General features: G+C 41.9%; 1 protein-coding gene across 3 annotated transcripts in view; it reads left to right on the top strand.

Moving 5' to 3' along the window:
- LIG1 (DNA ligase 1) overlaps window positions 1–20,703 on the top strand; it is a 793,173-nt gene that overhangs the window by 274,411 nt on the left and 498,059 nt on the right. For all 3 annotated transcript variants that reach the window (XM_075328747.1, XM_075328748.1, XM_075328746.1), the window contains exon 10: window positions 16,660–16,765. In XM_075328747.1, the coding sequence (XP_075184862.1) occupies window positions 16,660–16,765 (106 nt within the window). The remainder of the gene's footprint in view (window positions 1–16,659; window positions 16,766–20,703) is intronic.

The raw sequence follows: 20,703 nt of genomic DNA, 5'->3' as shown, positions 1-20,703 counted from the left end.
GTATCCACAAATGCAAATTCATAGACATGCTATATAGTATATACTGTACAATGGTATTCTGTATTCAGTACATATGTACCAAAAGTAACCTCCAGACCGGGTCAGAGTGCGGTGCAAGGAAGGATCCAGAAGTGTGCACAGTGAGTATTTGCGCTTATTGCAGAGCATTGCTCTTAAACCAAGTTACAAATTTTTAAAAAGCTTTGCTTGTCTTGCAAAGCGCTTCAAACGAAGTTACTCTTAGTCCAAGGTTCCACTGTATTTGCAAAATACCAGAATGAGAGAGAGATAATGTTTTAAGGCATTTTTATTACTTTCTGTAAAGTCAAGTGTTTACATACATTTCATTAGTATTTGGTATCACTGGCCTTTAACTGTATGACTTGGGTAAACTATTTTCAATATCCTTCCACAAGCTTCTCACAATAGTTGGTAGAAATTTGGGCCGATTCCTCCTGACCAGTAGCGTAGCTAACTGGGTGGCAGGGGGTGCGGCCACCCCGGGCCCTGTGCTAAGAGGGTGCCTACCCGATCCTGCGCTACCATTAACTATATTGACGTGCACAGCGTGCCAATATAGTTAATCTCTGCGGTAGTGCTAGGAGACACTATCTCCCTACAGTGCCGCTGATGACAGCGCACGCGCAGGACAATAGAGTCCCAGCGTGGTGATGTCATCGCAAAGCGCCGAGACTCTGATGTTTTGTGCGCGCTATGTCCTGCCCACGCTGCACCGATCAAGACCTGCTGGATTAGGTGAGTACAGTGGAACTTTGGTTTACGAGAATAATCCGTTTTGGAAGAGTGTTCATAAACCAATTTTACTCATCTAGCAAAGCAAGATTTCCCTTAGGAAATCATTGGAATGCAAGCAATCCGTTCCACAACTTGTAGCATGTCCCATTCTGGTCCCCTATTGTGCCATTTCACACACGCGTGCGCGCACATTCACAAACACGCATGCGCGCACATGCACAAGCACGCCTGCGCGCACATGCGCAAGCACGCGTGCGCGCACATGCGCAAACACGCGTGCGCACACATGCACAAACACACCTTCAGCATCTGTCATTAGTGCCATGAGCCGCTTTCCTCTGATTGGCCAGGGTGCTGACGTCAGTGGCTCTGATTGGTCAGCGCGCTGCCATTGGGAAGCACAGCGGCAGCTCCTGTATCAGTCAGGCTGGTTACCGGATCCACATATCGGTGGACTACAAGAACCAGGTATGAGGCTGGCGAGGGAACGAGGGATGTGTCAGCATGTGTGTGTTTGTGCGTATGGAACCGGAAGTATGGGCAGTATTTTGCTCGTTCAGCAAAGCTTGCTTGTAAATCGAATTACAAATTTACAGCAAGCTTTGCTCGTATAGCGAAATACTCGCACACCAAGTTATTCGTAAACCTAGGTTCCACTGTATATGATTGATTTTTTTTTTATGCAGAACATGGGACATGTAGATCAAGGCTGGGGGTCCATATATTCCACCATGGGGCCCAGGCTGGATGCCCCTATATACCAGCTGGAGGCCCCTATATACCAGCTGGAGGCCCCTATATACCAGCTGGAGGCCCCTATATACCAGCTGGAGGCCCCTATATACCAGCTGGAGGCCCCTATATACCAGCTGGAGGCCCCTATATACCAGCTGGAGGCCCATATACACTAGGATTGGCCCAGGCTGTAGGCCCATATATCCCAGTATGGGGCCCAGGCTGGAGGCTCAAATATACCAGCATGGAGCCCAGGCTGGAGGCCCCTATATACCAGCTGGAGGCCCCTATATACCAGCTGGAGGCCCCTATATACCAGCTGGAGGCCCCTATATACCAGCTGGAGGCCCATAAATACCAGCTGGAGGCCCATATACACTAGGATTGGCTCAGGCTGTAGGCCCATATATCCCAGTATGGGGCCCAGGCTGTAGGCCCATATATCCCAGTATGGGGCCCAGGCTGTAGGCCCATATATCCAAGTATGGGGCCCAGGTTGGAGGCCCATATATCCCAGTATGGGGCCCAGGCTGTAGGCCCATATATACCAGGATGGGGCCCAGGCTGCGAGCCCACATATACGAGTATGGGGCCCAGACTGCGGGCCCATATATACTAGCATGAGGGCCCATATACATCAGGATGGATCAAAGGCAGTGGGCCCATATATACCAGCTGGAAGCCCTTATACCGGCATGCGTCACAGGCAGAAGGCACATATATACCAGCTGAAGGCTTGTATATACTAGCATGGGGCCAAGGCTGGAGGCCCATATATACCAGCATGGGGACTCAGGATGGGGACATGCTATTTCTACCAGGATGGAGGACATTACTACCATATTTTCTGGCGTATAAGACAACTTTTTAACCCCTGAAAATCTTCTCAAAGCTTGGGGGTCGTCTTATACGCCGAGGGTCGTCTTATACCGAATATTATGGAAGAGGTAGAGAATCTCCTCATAAAGCAAATTGATAAAGCAGCGAGTCTCAGAGAGGTAATTATTATGGGGGACTTTAACTATCCTGATATAAATTGGGGAACAGAAACTTGCAGTTCCAGCAAAGGAAATAGATTTTTGATAACAATGAAAGATAATTACCTTTCACAAATGGTACAGGACCCCACAAGAGGGGGAGCACTACTAGACCTTGTACTAACCAATAGGCCAGACCGCATATCAAATATACAAGTTGGGGGTTACTTGGGGAATAGTGATCACAAAATAATAAGTTTTCATGTATTCTTTAGTAAGATGTATAGTAGAGGGGCTACAAGGACACTAAACTTCAGGAAAGCAAATTTTAAACGGTTGAGAGATGATCTTAGTGCAATAAACTGGGATTATGTACTAAGTAATAAAAGTACACAAAGCAAATGGGAGACTTTTATGAGCATCCTGAATAGGGCTTGTGCAGAAAATATACCCTATGGGAACAAACATTCTAGAAATAGGAGGAAACCCCTATGGCTAAATAGAGCTGTAAGGGAAGCAATAAAAGAAAAACAGAAAGCCTTAAAAGAATTAAAGAGGGTAGGTAGTGATGAGGCATTATATAATTATAGAAAATTAAATAAAATATGTAAAAAGCAAATTAAGTTAGCTAAGTTTGAGACAGAGAGACTCATTGCGAGAGAAAGTAAAAATAATCCTAAAATATTCTTTAACTACATAAACAGTAAAAAACTGAAAAGCGATAGTGTTGACCCCCTTAAAAATAGTCTTGGTGAAAAGGTGGAAGGGGATGAGGGTAAAGCCAACCTGCTGAATGACTTTTTTTCTACGGTTTTTATACAAGAAAATGCCATGGCAGATGACATGACCAGTGATGCCATAAATTCACCCTTGAATATTACCTGCTTAACCCAGCAGGAAGTACGTCGCCGCCTCGAAATCACTAAGGTTGACAAATCTCCGGGCCCGGATGGCATACACCCCAGAGTACTACAGGAATTGAGTTCTGTGATAGATAGACCATTATTTTTAATCTTCTCAGATTCCTTAATAACAGGGTCGGTACCGCAGGACTGGCGCATAGCAAATGTGGTGCCAATATTCAAAAAGGGGACAAAAACTGAGCCGGGAAATTATAGGCCGGTAAGTTTAACCTCTACGGTTGGTAAAATCCTTGAGGGTTTCTTGAGAGATGCTATACTGGAGTATCTCAAGAAAAATAACCTTATGACAGAGTATCAACATGGGTTTATGAGGGATTGATCCTGTCAAACTAATTTGATCAGCTTCTATGAAGAGGTAAGTTCAAGCTTGGATCAGGGAAATGCAGTGGATGTTGTGTATATGGACTTTTCAAAAGCTTTTGATATGGTGCCACACAAAAGGTTGGTACATAAAATGAGAATAATGGGGATAGGGGAAAATATGTGTAACTGGGTTAAAAACTGGCTCAGTGATAGGAAACAAAGGGTGGTTATTAATGGTACGTACTCGGACTGGGTCTCAGTTCATAGTGGGGTACCACAGGGGTCAGTATTGGGCCCGCTTCTTTTCAACATATTTATAAATGACCTTGTTGGGGGCATGCGGAGTAGAATTTCAATATTTGCAGATGATACTAAACTCTGCAGGGTAATCAATACAGAGGAGGATAATTTTATATTACAGGGAGATTTATGTAAATTGGAGGATTGGGCTGAGAAGTGGCAATTGAAGTTTAATGTAGATAAATGTAAGGTCATGCACTTGGGTAGAGGAAATAACATTTATGATTATGTACTTAATTGTAGAACACTGGGTAAAACAGACACAGAAAAAGACTTGGGTGTATGGGTGGATGGTAAACTTCACTTTAGTGGACAGTGTCAGGCAGCTGCTGCCAGGGCTAATAAAATAATGGGATGTATTAAAAGAGGTATAAGTGTTCATGAAAAAAATATAGTTCTACCTCTGTACAAGTCACTAGTGCGACCGCACTTAGAATACTGTGTACAATTCTGGTCACCGATATATAAGAAGGACATAGCTGAACTGGAGAGGGTGCAGAGAAGAGCCACCAAGATTATTAGAGGAATGGGTGGGCTGCAATACCAAGACAGATTATTAAACTTGGGGTTATTTAGTCTGGAAAAATGAAGGCTTAGGGGAGATCTAATCACAATGTATAAATATATGAGGGGACAGTACAGAGACCTTTCCAAAGATCTATTTACACCTAGGCCTGCGACTGGAACACGGGGGCATCCGCTGCGTCTTGAGGAAAGAAGGTTTAATCATAATCACAGACGAGGATTCTTTACTGTACGAGCAGTGAGACTATGGAACTCTCTGCCGCATGATGTTGTAATGAGTGATTCACTACTAACATTTAAGCAGAGCCTGGACGCCTTTCTTGAAAAATTTAATATTACGAGTTATGTATTTTAGATTTTATGACAGGGTATTGATCCAGGGAACTAGTCTGATTGCCGGATGTGGAGTCAGGAAGGAAATTTTTTCCCCATTGGAACTTGTTTGCCACATTGGGTTTTTTTTGCCTTCCTCTGGATCAACATGTTAGGCTACGGGTTGAACTAGATGGTCTCCCTTCAACCTTAAAAACTATGATACTATGATACGGCAGTGCACGGTACCGTCATGGCTTTACTGCCGTTGTTTACATAGGGGTCTGTGTGCAGTCTGCAGGCCCACAGACCCCTCTGTGATTGCGTCCGATGTATGGAGCAGCCACTTAAGGATGTCGTCATGGCTTTACTGCAGTTGAATGCTTTATGGCGCCGTAAAGCATTCAACTGCAGTAAAGCGCTGACAGCAGAGGTGGCGGCCCCGTAGATTATATGCGATCATGGAGGAGTGCTTCTTGTGGACCGTAGGCACATAGACCCCTCCACAATCGCGTCCAATACACAGGGCCTCCGCCGCTGCTGCTTTCAGCGCTTTACTGCAGTTGAATGTTTTGTGGTGCCGTAAAGCATTCAACTGCAGTAAAGCCATGACAACATCCTGCAGCGGCCGCTCTGTGAAAAGATGAGAGGCATGTAATTGACATCATAAGTAGACCACAGCTATGAGAGACAAAGTGAGAAAAAAAATCCAGAAAATAACGGTATGATTTGGCAAGATTTTTTTTTTTTTGTTTTTGTTTTTTTTTTGCAAATTATGGTGGAAAATAAGTATTTGGTCAATAACAAAAGTTTATCTTAATATTTTGTTATATATGCTTTGTTGGCAATGACAGAGGTCAAACATTTTCTGTAAGTTCTCATAAGGTTGGCACACACTGTTGGGTGGTATGTTGGCCATTCGTCTTTGCAGATCTCCTTTAGAGAAGTGATGTTTTGGGCCTGTTGCTGGGCAACACTGACTTTCAATTCCCTCCAAAGGTTTTCAATTGGGGTTGAGATCTGGAGACTCGCTAGGCCACTCCAGCACCTTTATATGCTTCTTACGAAGTCACTCCTTTGTTGCCCTGGCGGTGTGCTTGGGATAATTATCATGCTGAAAGACCTAGCCACGTCTCTTCTTTAATGTCCTTGCTGATGGAAGGAGGTTTACACTCAAAATCTCTTGATACATGGCCCCATTCATTCTTTCATGTACATGGATGAGTCGTCCTGGTCCCTTTGCAGAGAAATAGCCCCAAAACATGATGTTGCCACCCCTTTGCTTCACAGTAGGTATGGTGTTCTTTGGATGCAACTCAGCATTGACCCCACAGGGTGAGATCTTGCATGGAGTGCCAGATCGAGAGAGATTATCAGTAGTCTTGTATGGCTTCCATTTTCATATTATTGTTCCCACAGTTGATGTAATCACACCAAGCTGCCTGCCTATTACAGATTCAGATTTCTCAGCATGGTGCAGGTCTACAGTTTTGTTTCTGGTGTCCTTTGACAGTTCTTTGGTCTTCACCATAGTGGAGTTTGGAGTGTGACTGTTTGAGGTTGTGGACAGGTGTCTTTTTATACTGATAGCAAGTTCAAACAGGGGCCATTACGACAAGTAATGAGTGGAGGACAGAGGAGCCTCTTAAAGAAGGAGTTACAGGTCTGTGAGAGCTAGAAATCTTGCATGTTTTTAGATGACTATTTATTTTCCACCATAATTTGCAAAAAAAAATTTGCCAAATCAGACAAGGTGATTTTCTTTATTTGTTTTCTCACTTTGTCTCATAGTTGTGGTCTACCTATTATGTTAATTACAGGCCTCTCTCATCTTTTTGACTGGGCGAAATTGCACAATTGGTGGCTGACTAAATACTTTTTCCCCACTGTAATTGTTAGTACAGATGAACGAGGCACCTTAAGGTATCTGGAAATTGCACCATGGATGGACCAGACTTGAGCAAGTCCACGGTTCTCTTCCTGAAATCTTGGCTGATTTCTTTTGACTTTCCCATGATGCTACACAAAGGAGTGTGTTTCAGGTGTGCATTAAAATACATCCACAGGTGTGTCTCTAATTAACTCAGATGTTGTCAATAAGCCAATCAGAAGCTTCCAAAGACATGACTACATCATATGGGCAGTCCCATATTGTTTAAAGGCATTGTACTTTTAATGTATGTTAACTTTTGACTTTGCAGAAAGTAATAAAAATTCTGTTAAACATTCTCTCTCTCTCATTATTCTTGCATTTGGCAAATATAAATAATTTTGGAAATCATAATAGATCTAAAACAGGAAAGGTTTATTCTGTCAGTGAGAAAAACATTCATATGTCTATTTTTAAATAGTGTATGTAAACTTCTGGTTTCAACTGTATATTTTATATTGTTATATTGTGTTTAAGTAAAGAGAAACGTGAAATATAGAGAGCAACTAGATAATACAATTACATTCACAATCATTCCAAACTTGTATAATAATTCAAACTTATCGTCTGGGTTGAAGGACACTCTCATACTGTTAGCGCATCAGTTAGGGTGTGTATATACATTGCGAAACCTTTCTCCCATTTCATGCGTTGATTATTGTGCTTCCCAGATGAGAGGCTGTATAAGTGCATTCCGGACATTTACTGTGAGACTCCGCCTGCGTCAGCTGATCGGGGTCAAATGGCCTTGCGCGCCGATCATGTGACTATACATCTTGGGTAGGTCGTCTGTTACTAGCCACAGATCCTGTTCCGATCATGTGTCCAGGTATCATCGTTCAGTGGCTGTGTGTAGTTACGTGAGATAGGAGTGAGGAGGAGATGCCAGGGCACTACTCAGCATTCAGCAAGCCATTATATCCCATATGGAAAAAGTCTCGTATCCAGAGGCTAGAAGCAGACACCGGGGTGCTTATATCCACAGATAGCAAATCATGCGATAAAATTAGAAAAAATATAGCACTCACCGGTTATGTTGCTGTGCAAGGTACTATTTATTTCAAGGTGGAGGTTACATGTGCGGAGAGGGCTGGTGGGGAGAGGGAGTACACGCCGTGTCAGACGACGGCCGTTTCGCACCTGTCCGGTGCTTCGGCTGGTCTGATTAGGTATGAAATCATGTCCGTTTTATCCACATCCAAAAATGTGGTTGATGTCAAATAATTAAAACATATGTTAAAAACAAGAAATATATACAAAACTTGAAGTTCAGCAACAATTTTCAGCAAACATATATAAATGTGTACGGATGAAGCCAAAATGCCTCATAAATCAACCTAGAAACACACTAAGGTCATTTTTGTCATTTAACCCTAAAGGGCCTGTTGCATTAAATCTCATAATATATTCAGCTTCCTTTCTTAGTAACATTTTATGCGTGTCGCCTCCCCTGGCACTGGGTTCAACCAATTCTATCCCTGCAAAGGACATTACATTACAGTCAGAATTATGATATTCTTTTATGTGGTTAATTAACCTTGTTGCCCCTATTCCGCTATAAATGGAGTTCCTATGCTCTCTGAATCTTACAAAGAGCTGTCGTATCGTCTTTCCAATGTAAAAATATTGGCACGGGCAAAAAATCACGTAAACGACCATTTTGGTCCTACAGGTTATCAAATGCCGCACATAATGTGAATGGCCACCAATTATAAAGGAGTTACCCGTCATGTGAAAACCGCAAAAGGAACAGTTTCCACATCTGTGATTACCTATGGGACCTTCCTGGTGTAACCATGTTTTAGGAGGTATATACCGTTTTTTGACTATAATATCACCAATATTTTTACATCTTCTGTGTGTTACTAGGGGTTTATTAAGGGCCATTTCCCTAAGGTCTGATACTCCTTCAATTATGTGCCAATTTTTATTTATGATTGATTTGATCATCCGATCTATTGGGCCATATTTGAAGTTAAAAATGAAACGATCCAATTTTTTAACAGGTGTGGTACTCTGATTTTCGCTGGAAATATTTTTCTCCTGTTGAATCTTACATTCTGCTTGTTTTTGCATTAAATTAATGAGATTAGAGGGATACCCCCTTTCTAGAAACCTTTGCCTAAGATCATTAGTCTGCGCAGAAAAAGTATCAGGATTATTCGTAACCCTGTTTAACCTTAAGAATTGACTAAAGGGGACAGATCTCAGCACGTGAGTCGGATGGGCACTATCAAAATGCAACAAAGCATTAACAGTGGTGGGTTTTCTATAGAGTTCCCGTACAATCCTCCCTTCCTGGGCCGTCAATTTAACGTCAAGGAATTCTATAGTTTTATCACCAAAATGATGTGTGAACAACATATTATAGTTGTTATTCTCATTCAGATATGCCACAAAAGACTCAAACTGAGATCTGTCCCCGTCCCAAACTATCAATACATCATCCACAAAACGCATAAATTTCTTTGTGTCTTATGAAAGGATTATTAGGGCTGTATACGAGATTATCTTCCATATGTGCAAGAAAAAGGTTTGCAAAGGTGCAAGCCACAGGAGTCCCCATCGCCACCCCGCTGTTTTGCTGATACCAGGTATGGCCAAATTTGAAGGTGTTATTTTTCAATACAAAGAATAGAGCCTCTTCCACAAAATTAATCAATGAATCATCTTCACCGAGACCCCTCAGCATCTCAGCAATAATATCAACACCCAAATGCTGTGGTATCCTTGGGAGTAAACTTTCTACGTCTAATGACGCCCAGCAAAAAGTGTCCTGCCATTCAAAATGATTTAATTGTGTCACCAAATCCCCTGTGTCCCTCACAAAGGAGGGAATTATATCCAACAGGGGATGTAATAACCAATCAAGGTATGCTGAGAGGGGCTCCGTGAGTGAACCTGAGCCGGAGACAATGGGTCTCCCCGGAGGTCTAAATTCAGACTTATGCACCTTTTAGTAAAAAAATACCAATGTGGCTTTGTGGGGAATAGAGGAAAAAGTTTTTCCGCTCTATTCCTTGTAATGAAACCTAAAACCACATGTCTATTCAGAAGGCTTCTCAGTTTTTCTTTCAACTTATTAGTGGGGTCACACTCTAGTTTCTGATATACACTACCATTATCTAGGTGACGTTTTGACTCCTCTAAATAATAATCCGTGGTCATGAGAACCGTGGCCCCACCCTTGTCTGCCTTCCTTACTACCACATTTTTGAGGGATTTGATTTTTTTCAAAGCAGATTTTTCAATGTTAGATAAATTATTTTTCAACACTGGGTAGTTCAACGCTCTCATATCCTTCATGACAATTTCTTGAAATAAATCAATCTTATTGCCCGGGGATATGGGTGGAACAAATGAAGATTTTAGACCTTTTGAAAATCCTACCACATCAGCCGCATTATTTTTCACTGAGGGAAAGGGTGCGTTATCTAAGCTGTTGTCCGTTAGACTCAAAAGCTGCAGGGCGTCTTTACTGATCTTACTATATTCCGAACCTTCATAAGAAAAACCAAGGGGACCACTCTGGCACTGCCTTTCATTTTTACAATCTTGTACTCCACCCTTATTAATGCTGGCAAAATGTTTTTTTAGATGCAATTTTCGACATGCTTTATACAAATCAATTTCAAACTGAACTAAATCAAAAGGTTCTGGAATGCAGAAGTTCAACCCTTTCTCCAAAATCGAGATCATTGCTCTATCGAGCGGGTGGTCAGTAAGATTATATATTTTTTTCTTTTCAGAATTCTCTACAAGATCAGATGTTAGTCCCTCCAGGATACAATCTTTCTCTTCCCCATATGCTGATCGCTTGTTCCTGCCGCGACCTCTCCTTGTCCTCCTTCTAAAGGGCGACTTGATTGATTGTGTGGCCTTGTCATCACTAAATCTCCTCTTAAGAGGCGGAGGTTCCTCCTGTCCACTGGAATCGGAGTCAGTCGTCCAAGCAGGTTTTTTATTACTATTAATAGCTTTGTGGAATTTCCTCTTAGATTTACTCCTTTTAAAGAAGGAAGATTTATCAGTATTCTTATTCCAACTGAAGACATTGTTGGACTCCTAATCAGCCTTATCCCTCAAAATTTTTTCTTTTTTACGTTCCTTTATTATGGATTGATAGGGGATAAGTTTTTTATCCAGATGCTGTAAGAATGTTTTCCACTGGTCGCTAGAAAGACGTGTCTCCAGCTCTTTCCTCAATCTGATGAGTTCAGCAGTAACTTTGGCATGTTCTTGCTCGTTTTTTTGTAAAACTAGATCCAAAAATTTAAGAGAGCATTCATTCTGAACCTCATTCCACAAATCTTTAAATTCAATATCATCTTGATAAAAGGAGATAGTTTTCATGACCCTCAAGCCCCTAGGGACACGTTTGCAATCTTTATAGGATCTGAGTGATTGAGCCGACCAAAAAAGAGAGATCTCTTTTTCTGCTAAATTTGAGATTTTGAGTTCTAGTGATTTAGCACTTAAAATGTCCGTATCTGTTTTGCTGTTGCATTCAAGAAAGAACGTATTAGCGTCCTCCCTCCCCGCCAAAAGTCCTAGCCCATTACCATTTGATTCTCCGACCTCCATAGTATCCAATTCAGCCATCTGTTAATGAAATGTATATCATAGACTTCCACAATCTTCTGGCATTTAATGAGTGTGCTCACCGGTTGGTGGCCATTCACATTATGTGCGGCATTTGATAACTTGTAGGACCAAAATGGTCGTTTACGTGATTTTTTGCCCGTGCCAATATTTTTACATTGGAAAGACGATACGACAGCTCTTTGTAAGATTCAGAGAGCATAGGAACTCCATTTATAGCGGAATAGGGGCAACCAGGTTAATTAACCACATAAAAGAATATCATAATTCTGATTGTAATGTAATGTCCTTTGCAGGGATAGAATTGGTTGAACCCAGTGCCAGGGGAGGCAACACGCATAAAATGCTACTAAGAAAGGAAGCTGAATATATTATGAGATTTAATGCAACAGGCCCTTTAGGGTTAAATGACAAAAATGACCTTAGTGTGTTTCTAGGTTGATTTATGAGGCATTTTGGCTTCATCCGTACACATTTATATATGTTTGCTGAAAATTGTTGCTGAACTTCAAGTTTTGTATATATTTCTTGTTTTTAACATATGTTTTAATTATTTGACATCAACCACATTTTTGGATGTGGATAAAACGGACATGATTTCATACCTAATCAGACCAGCTGAAGCACCGGACAGGTGCGAAACGGCCGTCGTCTGCCACGGCGTGTACTCCCTCTCCCCACCAGCCCTCTCCGCACATGTAACCTCCACCTTGAAATAAATAGTACCTTGCACAGCAACATAACCGGTGAGTGCTATATTTTTTTCTAATTTTATCGCATGATTTGCTATCTGTGGATATAAGCACCCCGGTGTCTGCTTCTAGCCTCTGGATACGAGACTTTTTCCATATGGGATATAATGGCTTGCTGAATGCTGAGTAGTGCCCTGGCATCTCCTCCTCACTCCTATCTCACGTAACTACACACAGCCACTGAACGATGATACCTGGACACATGATCGGAACAGGATCTGTGGCTAGTAACAGACGACCTACCCAAGATGTATAGTCACATGATCGGCGCGCAAGGCCATTTGACCCCGATCAGCTGACGCAGGCGGAGTCTCACAGTAAATGTCCGGAATGCACTTATACAGCCTCTCATCTGGGAAGCACAATAATCAACGCATGAAATGGGAGAAAGGTCTCGCAATGTATATACACACCCTAACTGATGCGCTAACAGTATGAGAGTGTCCTTCAACCCAGACGATAAGTTTGAATTATTATACAAGTTTGGAATGATTGTGAATGTAATTGTATTATCTAGTTGCTCTCTATATTTCACGTTTCTCTTTACTTAAACACAATATAACAATATAAAATATACAGTTGAAACCAGAAGTTTACATACACTATTTAAAAATAGACATATGAATGTTTTTCTCACTGACAGAATAAACCTTTCCTGTTTTAGATCTATTATGATTTCCAAAATTATTTATATTTGCCAAATGCAAGAATAATGAGAGAGAGAATGTTTAACAGAATTTTGGACATGATGTCATACCTAATCAGACCAGCTGAAGCACCGGACAGGTGCGAAACGGCCGTCGTCTGCCACGGCGTGTACTCCCTCTCCCCACCAGCCCACTCCGCACATGTAACCTCCACCTTGAAATAAATAGTACCTTGCACAGCAACATAACCGGTGAGTGCTATATTTTTTCTAATTTTATCGCATGAGTTACGTGAGATAGTTTGTCAAATATGATGCAATGTAATAAAATGCAGTATCATTACGAGGCTATTGCATCTATTCCAAGAAAAATATAGCAGCGATTATAGAGCATTTACTTAACTAGTACAATGCTTGTATGGTAAATCTGGTCATATCAATTGACTATGTATGTGATTTATAGAATTATCTGAAAATATATATTATAGTTAATCCTTTACATATCTATTAGCATCATCTGTTATAAGTGGCTTTGGAGATGCATATGCCTTAAACGAAGTAAAGAGTTAAAGAATAAACAATAGAAAGAAAAGGGAGTAAAGCAACATGAAAAAGAAATAGGAAGTAAAATACGGAGAGAGAAAAAAGGAAAATTAGGCAAAGTAAAACATTCCAACAAAATATTTAAAAAAAAAAAAGCATGAAAAAGAAAATGTAGAAAAGAGAAAAAAATAAAAAGACAGAGAGAATGATAAAAATATATATGTATCGTATCATATATATATATTTTTTTTTATGTATATATACATACATCCATCATATATGCAATAAAAAGGATGATGGGAAAAAAATTAAACTGAGATTAATTAGTAGATGTGGAGATCCCAAAACCATGTAGATGTTGTTATACATGTCATGTCAATCACATAACTCCGTACTTGCACCACAAGGTCATGACATACGTGAAAGATGGAGCACATATATTTAGATGAATGGTAATAAGTTATACTCCATGCTGAGGCCACCTGTATATACTGTGTGCCTAATCATTTCATCCACATAATTTCTTTATATTTTAGAAGTCTAATTCCATTGCTGCCTCTTCTCACCATTGTCTATAATTTTAAACCGGAGTTGAGTTACACATGTATAAAATCTCTAAATTGTTTAGGGACAGGGGAGTTCAGTTTTTTTCATTCTTATATTAGCTTTGTGTTGGCCAATATGTTTCACTGGTTGTTGTTTCACTGACATAGTGAAGCCTACATTCGCAAGTGATGAAATAAACCACATAATCTGTATTACAGGTATTGTGACCTTTGGGTTTAAAGCTCTTGCCTGTATGTGAGTTGAAATGTATTTACTTTCCCAACTTTGTTGCAAATTACAGCATGATAGACATAAAAGTACTACTTTTACGTTAGGTTGGAAACCTCTTTTGTGGTAATTTTACTCCAAGATCGGCCCTGACCAATTCCTTACGTTATGAATTCCGATGAACAATTTTGGGAATTGTTGAAAGGCTTGAACGTCTGGATGAGCGTCTCGTACTAGTGGCTAACAGCATCACAAAATGTGTCCTATTGCGCCACTATAAAGGCCAAATGTAGAGACTTAAAGGATCCTATTATCTCCTAGTTTTGTGTACTATCATGCAGATTGCAACGTTCTCTCATTTTGTGGCTATCCCCCAAGCTTTACGTTTGTCAGCTCACCCTCACAGTTCTTGCTCAGTTGAGGATCAGTGACTATTTTATTGATCCTTAAATATTGTCTTTTGGGAAGAAATTTAATAGTTGTTTTGGGATGAAATTTTTGGTAGAATGGATAATTTACCTATGGTTTTTGTGTACAGATCTGTTAATAGACACATGCTGGAAATCGACTATAGTGTTACATGAAAAAAACCTTGCCTCAAATCCTGCTTCAGATTCTCACTAAACCCACTGATCCCAGAGGTTTAATTGACATTCTTCATACCCTTCATAGTCGGACCCCTGGCACATTGCACGCTTTTGAGAGATTTCCAATAGCTATACCAATACTGAGAATATATGGAGGTGTCAGTTATTCCTGTGGAGAGAAGGTGCGAGATTGGAGGGTTTGAGCAGGAACCCAGTGAGGGAATCTTATTCCCAGACTTTTCCTGCCTGATTGGTACACCCTAAGCAACAAGATAAATATTTGTAAGATATCAATACAAATGACTTAATTAGAACACAGAAATCGATACATAACATAGTTGTGGCAGTTTCACACAGTTGTGGAACCTGAATGGTTCCCTTTTACTTCAGGGTATGTTCACACAGGGCTTTTTTTGGTAAGTTTTGCTGCGTTTTTTTAGCTGCAGATTTACCTTGGTTTTATGCAAATCCATGCTAATAAAAAGCTGCTTTTTACAGTACTAGCAAAGTCTGAGATTTATGATATCTCATGCATACACACACACACAAACATCTGCAGATTTGTTTCCTGACTGTTTTGTCAAATGTCAAATACCTGCGTTTTTGCTGCAGATTTCAAAGAATGACCATGTCAATTCTTTGCAGCGTTTTTGCAATGTTTTTTCATTGATGCAACCCATTTTCTAGAAAAAAACGCACTAAAAATGCAGATGACGAAAATGAGATTTCCTGCCACAATATCAGGTTTTGGTCAGATAAAAAACTTACCAAAAAAGCCCTGTGTGAACATAGCCTAAGGCTTGGTAAGTTTTTTTTCATGACCAAAACCTGATGTTGTGGCAGGAAATCTCATTTGAGTCATCTGCATTTTTAGTGCGTTTTTTTCTACAAAATGGGTTGCATCAATGAAAAAACATTGCAAAAACGCTGCAAAGAATTGACATGGTCATTCTCCTTTGAGTCATCTGCATTTTTGCTGCAGATTTGGTGTGTTTTTAGTGTGTTTAGTGGCGTTTTTGCTGCAGATTTGGTGCAGATTTGCTGCTTATTTTCTACAAAATGGCTTGGATCAATGAAAAAACGCAGCAAATCTGCAGCAAAGAATTGACATGCTCATTCTTTAAAAACCTGACCAAAAACGCAGGTATTTGACAAAACAGTCAGGAAAAAACCTGATGTATTTGTGTGTGCATGAGATTTCTGAAATCTCATAGACGTTGCTGGGATTGTAAAAAGCAGCTTTTCATTAGCATGGATTTGCAGAAATCCAAGGCAAATCTGCAGCTAAAAATCGCAGCAAAAACGCACCAAAAAAGTCCTGTGTTAACATGGCCTTAGGCTATGTGCGCACACAACGGTTTTTTTGACGCTGCGATTTTGTGTGTTTTTGTCTGCTAAAAACGCACCCCCGGTAAAAACGCACAAAAACGCACCGGTAAAAACGCATGTGTTTTTACCGCGTTTTGCTGCGTTTTTGATTTCCTGTGTTTTTCTGTGTTTTTCCAGTGCATTGCATGGGGGGAAAACGCAGTAAAGGATTGATATGTCTATTTTTTTTTTTTTTTTTTAAGCTCAAAAGCGCAGCTTAAAAAAAGTTGTGTGCGGGCAGCAAAAATGAAAACTCATAGACTTTGCTGGGGCAGCAAAGTCATGCAGTTTTGAGCCCAAAAACGCACCCAAAAAAAGCGCAAAAAGGCCGCAAAAATTGCACTGTTCGCACATAGCCTTAGTCTCCAGCTAACGATGGAGTATAACTTCCTCCGGAGACCAGGGGACATGCATGTAGAGCCTTATCTGTGTGATCCCCTTCACAGCAGGGATCATCCCCCCCAAACCATTGTTCTTTTGGTCAGTCTCCAAATAAATGTATTGTTTACATGGTCATTTTCCTATTAGTTGCCCATTTCTGTTTGTGTTTTTCACACCTATTCGGCAATTTCGCTCCATATGCTTTATGCAAATGTTCTATATTTAATTCTTTATTTTTAAAATAGATTTAAGCAGTACGTCCGGGAAGGCTAAACAACATGTAGAAAAGTCTGAAAAATGTATTCCTGAAAAGGCTCCTGCTTCAACAAAGGGGTCCAAAAACACCGGCAGGTAAGAATCAAGTACCGTATTTTTCGGACTATAAGACGCACCGGACTATAAGACGCAGCCTATTTTTTTCGGAGGAAAATAAGAAAATAAAATTTTAAGCAAAAAATGTGGTCATGACAAACTGTTATGGGGCGAGGATCTGCTGCTGACACTGTTATGGGGGTAATGTCTCCAAATTCTCTACTAAGGTGCCGCATCCTGGTAATGATCCTCCTGCCTTGTATATACAGTATATGTCCCTCATCCTGCTATATACCGCCATCCTGCCATATGGCCGCATCCTGCTATATAACCCATCATGGCATATGGCCCCATCCTGCTATATACCCCCATCCTGTTATATACCCCCATTCTGCTCATATGACCCCATCCTGCTCATATGACCCCATCCTGCTGATATGCCCACATCCTGCTGATATGCCCACATCCTGCTGATATGCCCCCATCCTGCTGATATGCCCCCATCCTGCTGATATGCCCCCATCCTGCTGATATGCCCCCATCCTGCTGATATGACCCCATCCTGCTGATATGACCCCATCCTGCTGATATGACCCCATCCTGCTGATATGACCCCATCCTGCTGATATGACCCCATCCTGCTGATATGACCCCATCCTGCTGATATGACCCCATCCTGCTGATATGACCCCATCCTGCTGATATGACCCCATCCTGCTGATATGACCCCATCCTGCTGATATGACCCCATCCTGCTCATTTGACCCCATCCTGCTCATTTGACCCCATCCTGCTCATTTGACCCCATCCTGCTCATTTGACCCCATCCTGCTCATTTGACCCCATCCTGCTCATTTGACCCCATCCTGCTCATTTGACCCCATCCTGCTCATTTGACCCCATCCTGCTCATTTGACCCCATCCTGCTCATTTGACCCCATCCTGCTCATTTGACCCCATCCTGCTCATTTGACCCCATCCTGCTCATTTGACCCCATCCTGCTCATTTGACCCCATCCTGCTCATTTGACCCCATCCTGCTCATTTGACCCCATCCTGCTCATTTGACCCCATCCTGCTCATTTGACCCCATCCTGCTCATTTGACCCCATCCTGCTCATTTGACCCCATCCTGCTCATTTGACCCCATCTTGCTCATTTGACCCCATCGTGCTCATTTGACCCCATCTTGCTCATTTGACCCCATCTTGCTCATTTGACCCCATCTTGCTCATTTGACCCCATCCTGCTCATTTGACCCCATCCTGCTCATTTGACCCCATCCTGCTCATTTGACCCCATCCTGCTCATTTGACCCCATCCTGCTCATTTGACCCCATCCTGCTCATTTGACCCCATCCTGCTCATTTGACCCCATCCTGCTCATTTGACCCCATCCTGCTCATTTGACCCCATCCTGCTCATTTGACCCCATCCTGCTCATTTGACCCCATCCTGCTCATTTGACCCCATCCTGCTCATTTGACCCCATCCTGCTCATTTGACCCCATCCTGCTCATTTGACCCCATCCTGCTCATTTGACCCCATCCTGCTCATTTGACCCCATCCTGCTCATTTGACCCCATCCTGCTCATATGACCCCATCCTGCTCATATGACCCCATCCTGCTCATATGACCCCATCCTGCTCATAATATACCCCCATCCTGGTGTATGGCCGCATCCTGTGGCACATAAAAAAAATAAACGTTCATACTCACCTCACCTTACCTCACTCCCTGCAGTATCGCTCGTCCTCCCGTCTGTGTCAGCGGCAGCGCCACTGAGTGGAGCCGTCCCCGTTACCCTGCTGCATCACGATCATCTCCTGTGTCTGTGCCGGCGGCTGCGTGTGGACACGTGCGCACAGCGATGACGTCATCGCTGTGCACGCAGCTAGTCTCCACCCAGCCGCCGACACAGACCCAAAAGATGATCGCGATGCAGCAGGGTAACGGGGACGGCTCCACTCAGCGGCGCTGCCGCTGACACAGATGCGAGGACGAGCGATGATGCAGGGGAATGGTGAGTACTGTACACTGATTCACTGCTCCCCGCGCTGATGATGATGCGCGGGGAGCAGTGAATACAGCCGCACATGATCATTCTAGGCCGTAGTTGCCAGGGGTGATCATGCGGGCCGGCTGTTTAACCCCCCGCCCATCATCCCGCCCACCTGTCAGCACCGGCTTCAGCGCTGAAAGATGATGGGCGGGGGATGGGCGTGCATATTAAATGAGCTGGTCCATGTGGTCACGGCAGGCTGCTGCAGCCTGCTCGTGCCCCCGATGACCCGCTCCACCGCAGCACCCTCAGTTCCCGCAGCCACATTCAGACCATAAGACGCACCCTCCACTTTCCCCCAACATTTGGGGGAGAAAAGTGTGTCTTATGGTCCGAAAAATATGGTAGTTTTTGAGTAATATGTGCATATCGTAATACTAACGGGTAGAATGACACGTCAAAAGTTTTGAGAGTTTGTGTTAGCTATAAAAGAGGCAGATGAGCAGAGGCAGAGGAGCTTTTTATTGCATTTTGGGGAGAGGCGGCCAGGTGCAGTCATTGAAAACGGGCATTTTGTATCTTTTTGAATTTTTTTTTATTCTTAACGGCTTAGTTTTGGGTTACTTAAAGGGGTTGTCCAATAGATATAATGCCTTTTTATAAATATCTACACTTTAGTAATATGCTTTATTATAAAGTTCTCTACCATTCTTCCTATGTTTTTTTTGTCTCTAGATACAGCTCATCCATATATGCACTTTTTCTTTACTTTTTTGTGACTTTTCACTCTCAACTGCCACTATTATCAGAGGACAGCAGTGACAGAAGCTGCGGGTAAGTGACCGCAGCACTGCTTCCTGTTGACTGACTGTTCCAAGAAGGGCAATAAATCTTCAGAGAACTGAGTGTAGCTTCTGTGACTTGTTTTTGAGACTCCCCTCAAATGAAATGTCACAGGAAATAAAGAAAACAAAAGCACATATAGGGACTAGCAGGATGCAGAATAGTATGGAATATTGTAATAAAGCAAATTACAAAGGCGGTTAGGGCTTAAAGATGATATTTATAGGGGGCATTATTAGTATCAAACAACTTCTTTAATGTTATATGTACATACAGCTGGTGGAATAAGTATTGAACACTCACCATTTTTCTTAGTAAATACACTACTCACAAAAATTTAGGAATATTTAGCTGTGGGTAAAACCTATGGAAAATGTAAAAACTTCACACCACAATAATATTTTAGCATGACAGTCGGGCTTATAAGTAGACACATGCAACAGTGATTTCCTCATTTCAAACAATGTAATGAAGTAAAAGCCAATAACTGTTGCGGGTACTGTAGTTCCCTAATGATGCGATCATGATGAGCTTGAACATTGTCGTCCATGAAGATGAAATTAGGCCTGTGTTGTTAATGCAGAGGCACAATGACTGGATTAATGATGATATTCCAGTAGTAGGGGCTGTCACTGTACCCTTCACAAATCGTAGGGCAGTTCTGTATTGACAAGACACACCTGCACACACTATACCACCACCAAAGGTTCATCTGGGGACAACATTGACTTATTCATACTGTTCTTGACATCTTCAGTTTTGTTTATAGCCCTCATTTCTCCTCAGAATGAATTGACTTTCATTAGTGAACAGCACTGAGGCGCACTGGTCAGTTGTCCAGCGTAGATGACGCCTGTTCTATACAAGAGTGGTCAGGTACACTAGCACACAGACGGCGCTGATGTAACAGTTTTGAATGGTCTGACGTGACACTTGGCGTCTCTCCCTTAAATGTGCCTGGAGTGGTATGGTATTCATCACCCTGTTCTGAAAGGTATTGTTCACAATGAAACAGTTATCAGTTCCACATAATTCTCAGCAATGAATATATGCACCCAAAAAAAGACAGTGTGTCTAAGTATGAAATCGGCTAAGTCGGCTAAACTGCAATGCATATGAGGTAGATGGAG

The sequence above is a fragment of the Anomaloglossus baeobatrachus genome, chromosome 11, assembly GCF_048569485.1.
Source record: "Anomaloglossus baeobatrachus isolate aAnoBae1 chromosome 11, aAnoBae1.hap1, whole genome shotgun sequence".
Taxonomy (NCBI): domain Eukaryota; kingdom Metazoa; phylum Chordata; class Amphibia; order Anura; family Aromobatidae; genus Anomaloglossus; species Anomaloglossus baeobatrachus.
Note: the sequence above shows the minus strand (reverse complement) of the source record. Positions and strands in the feature narration are given on the sequence as shown.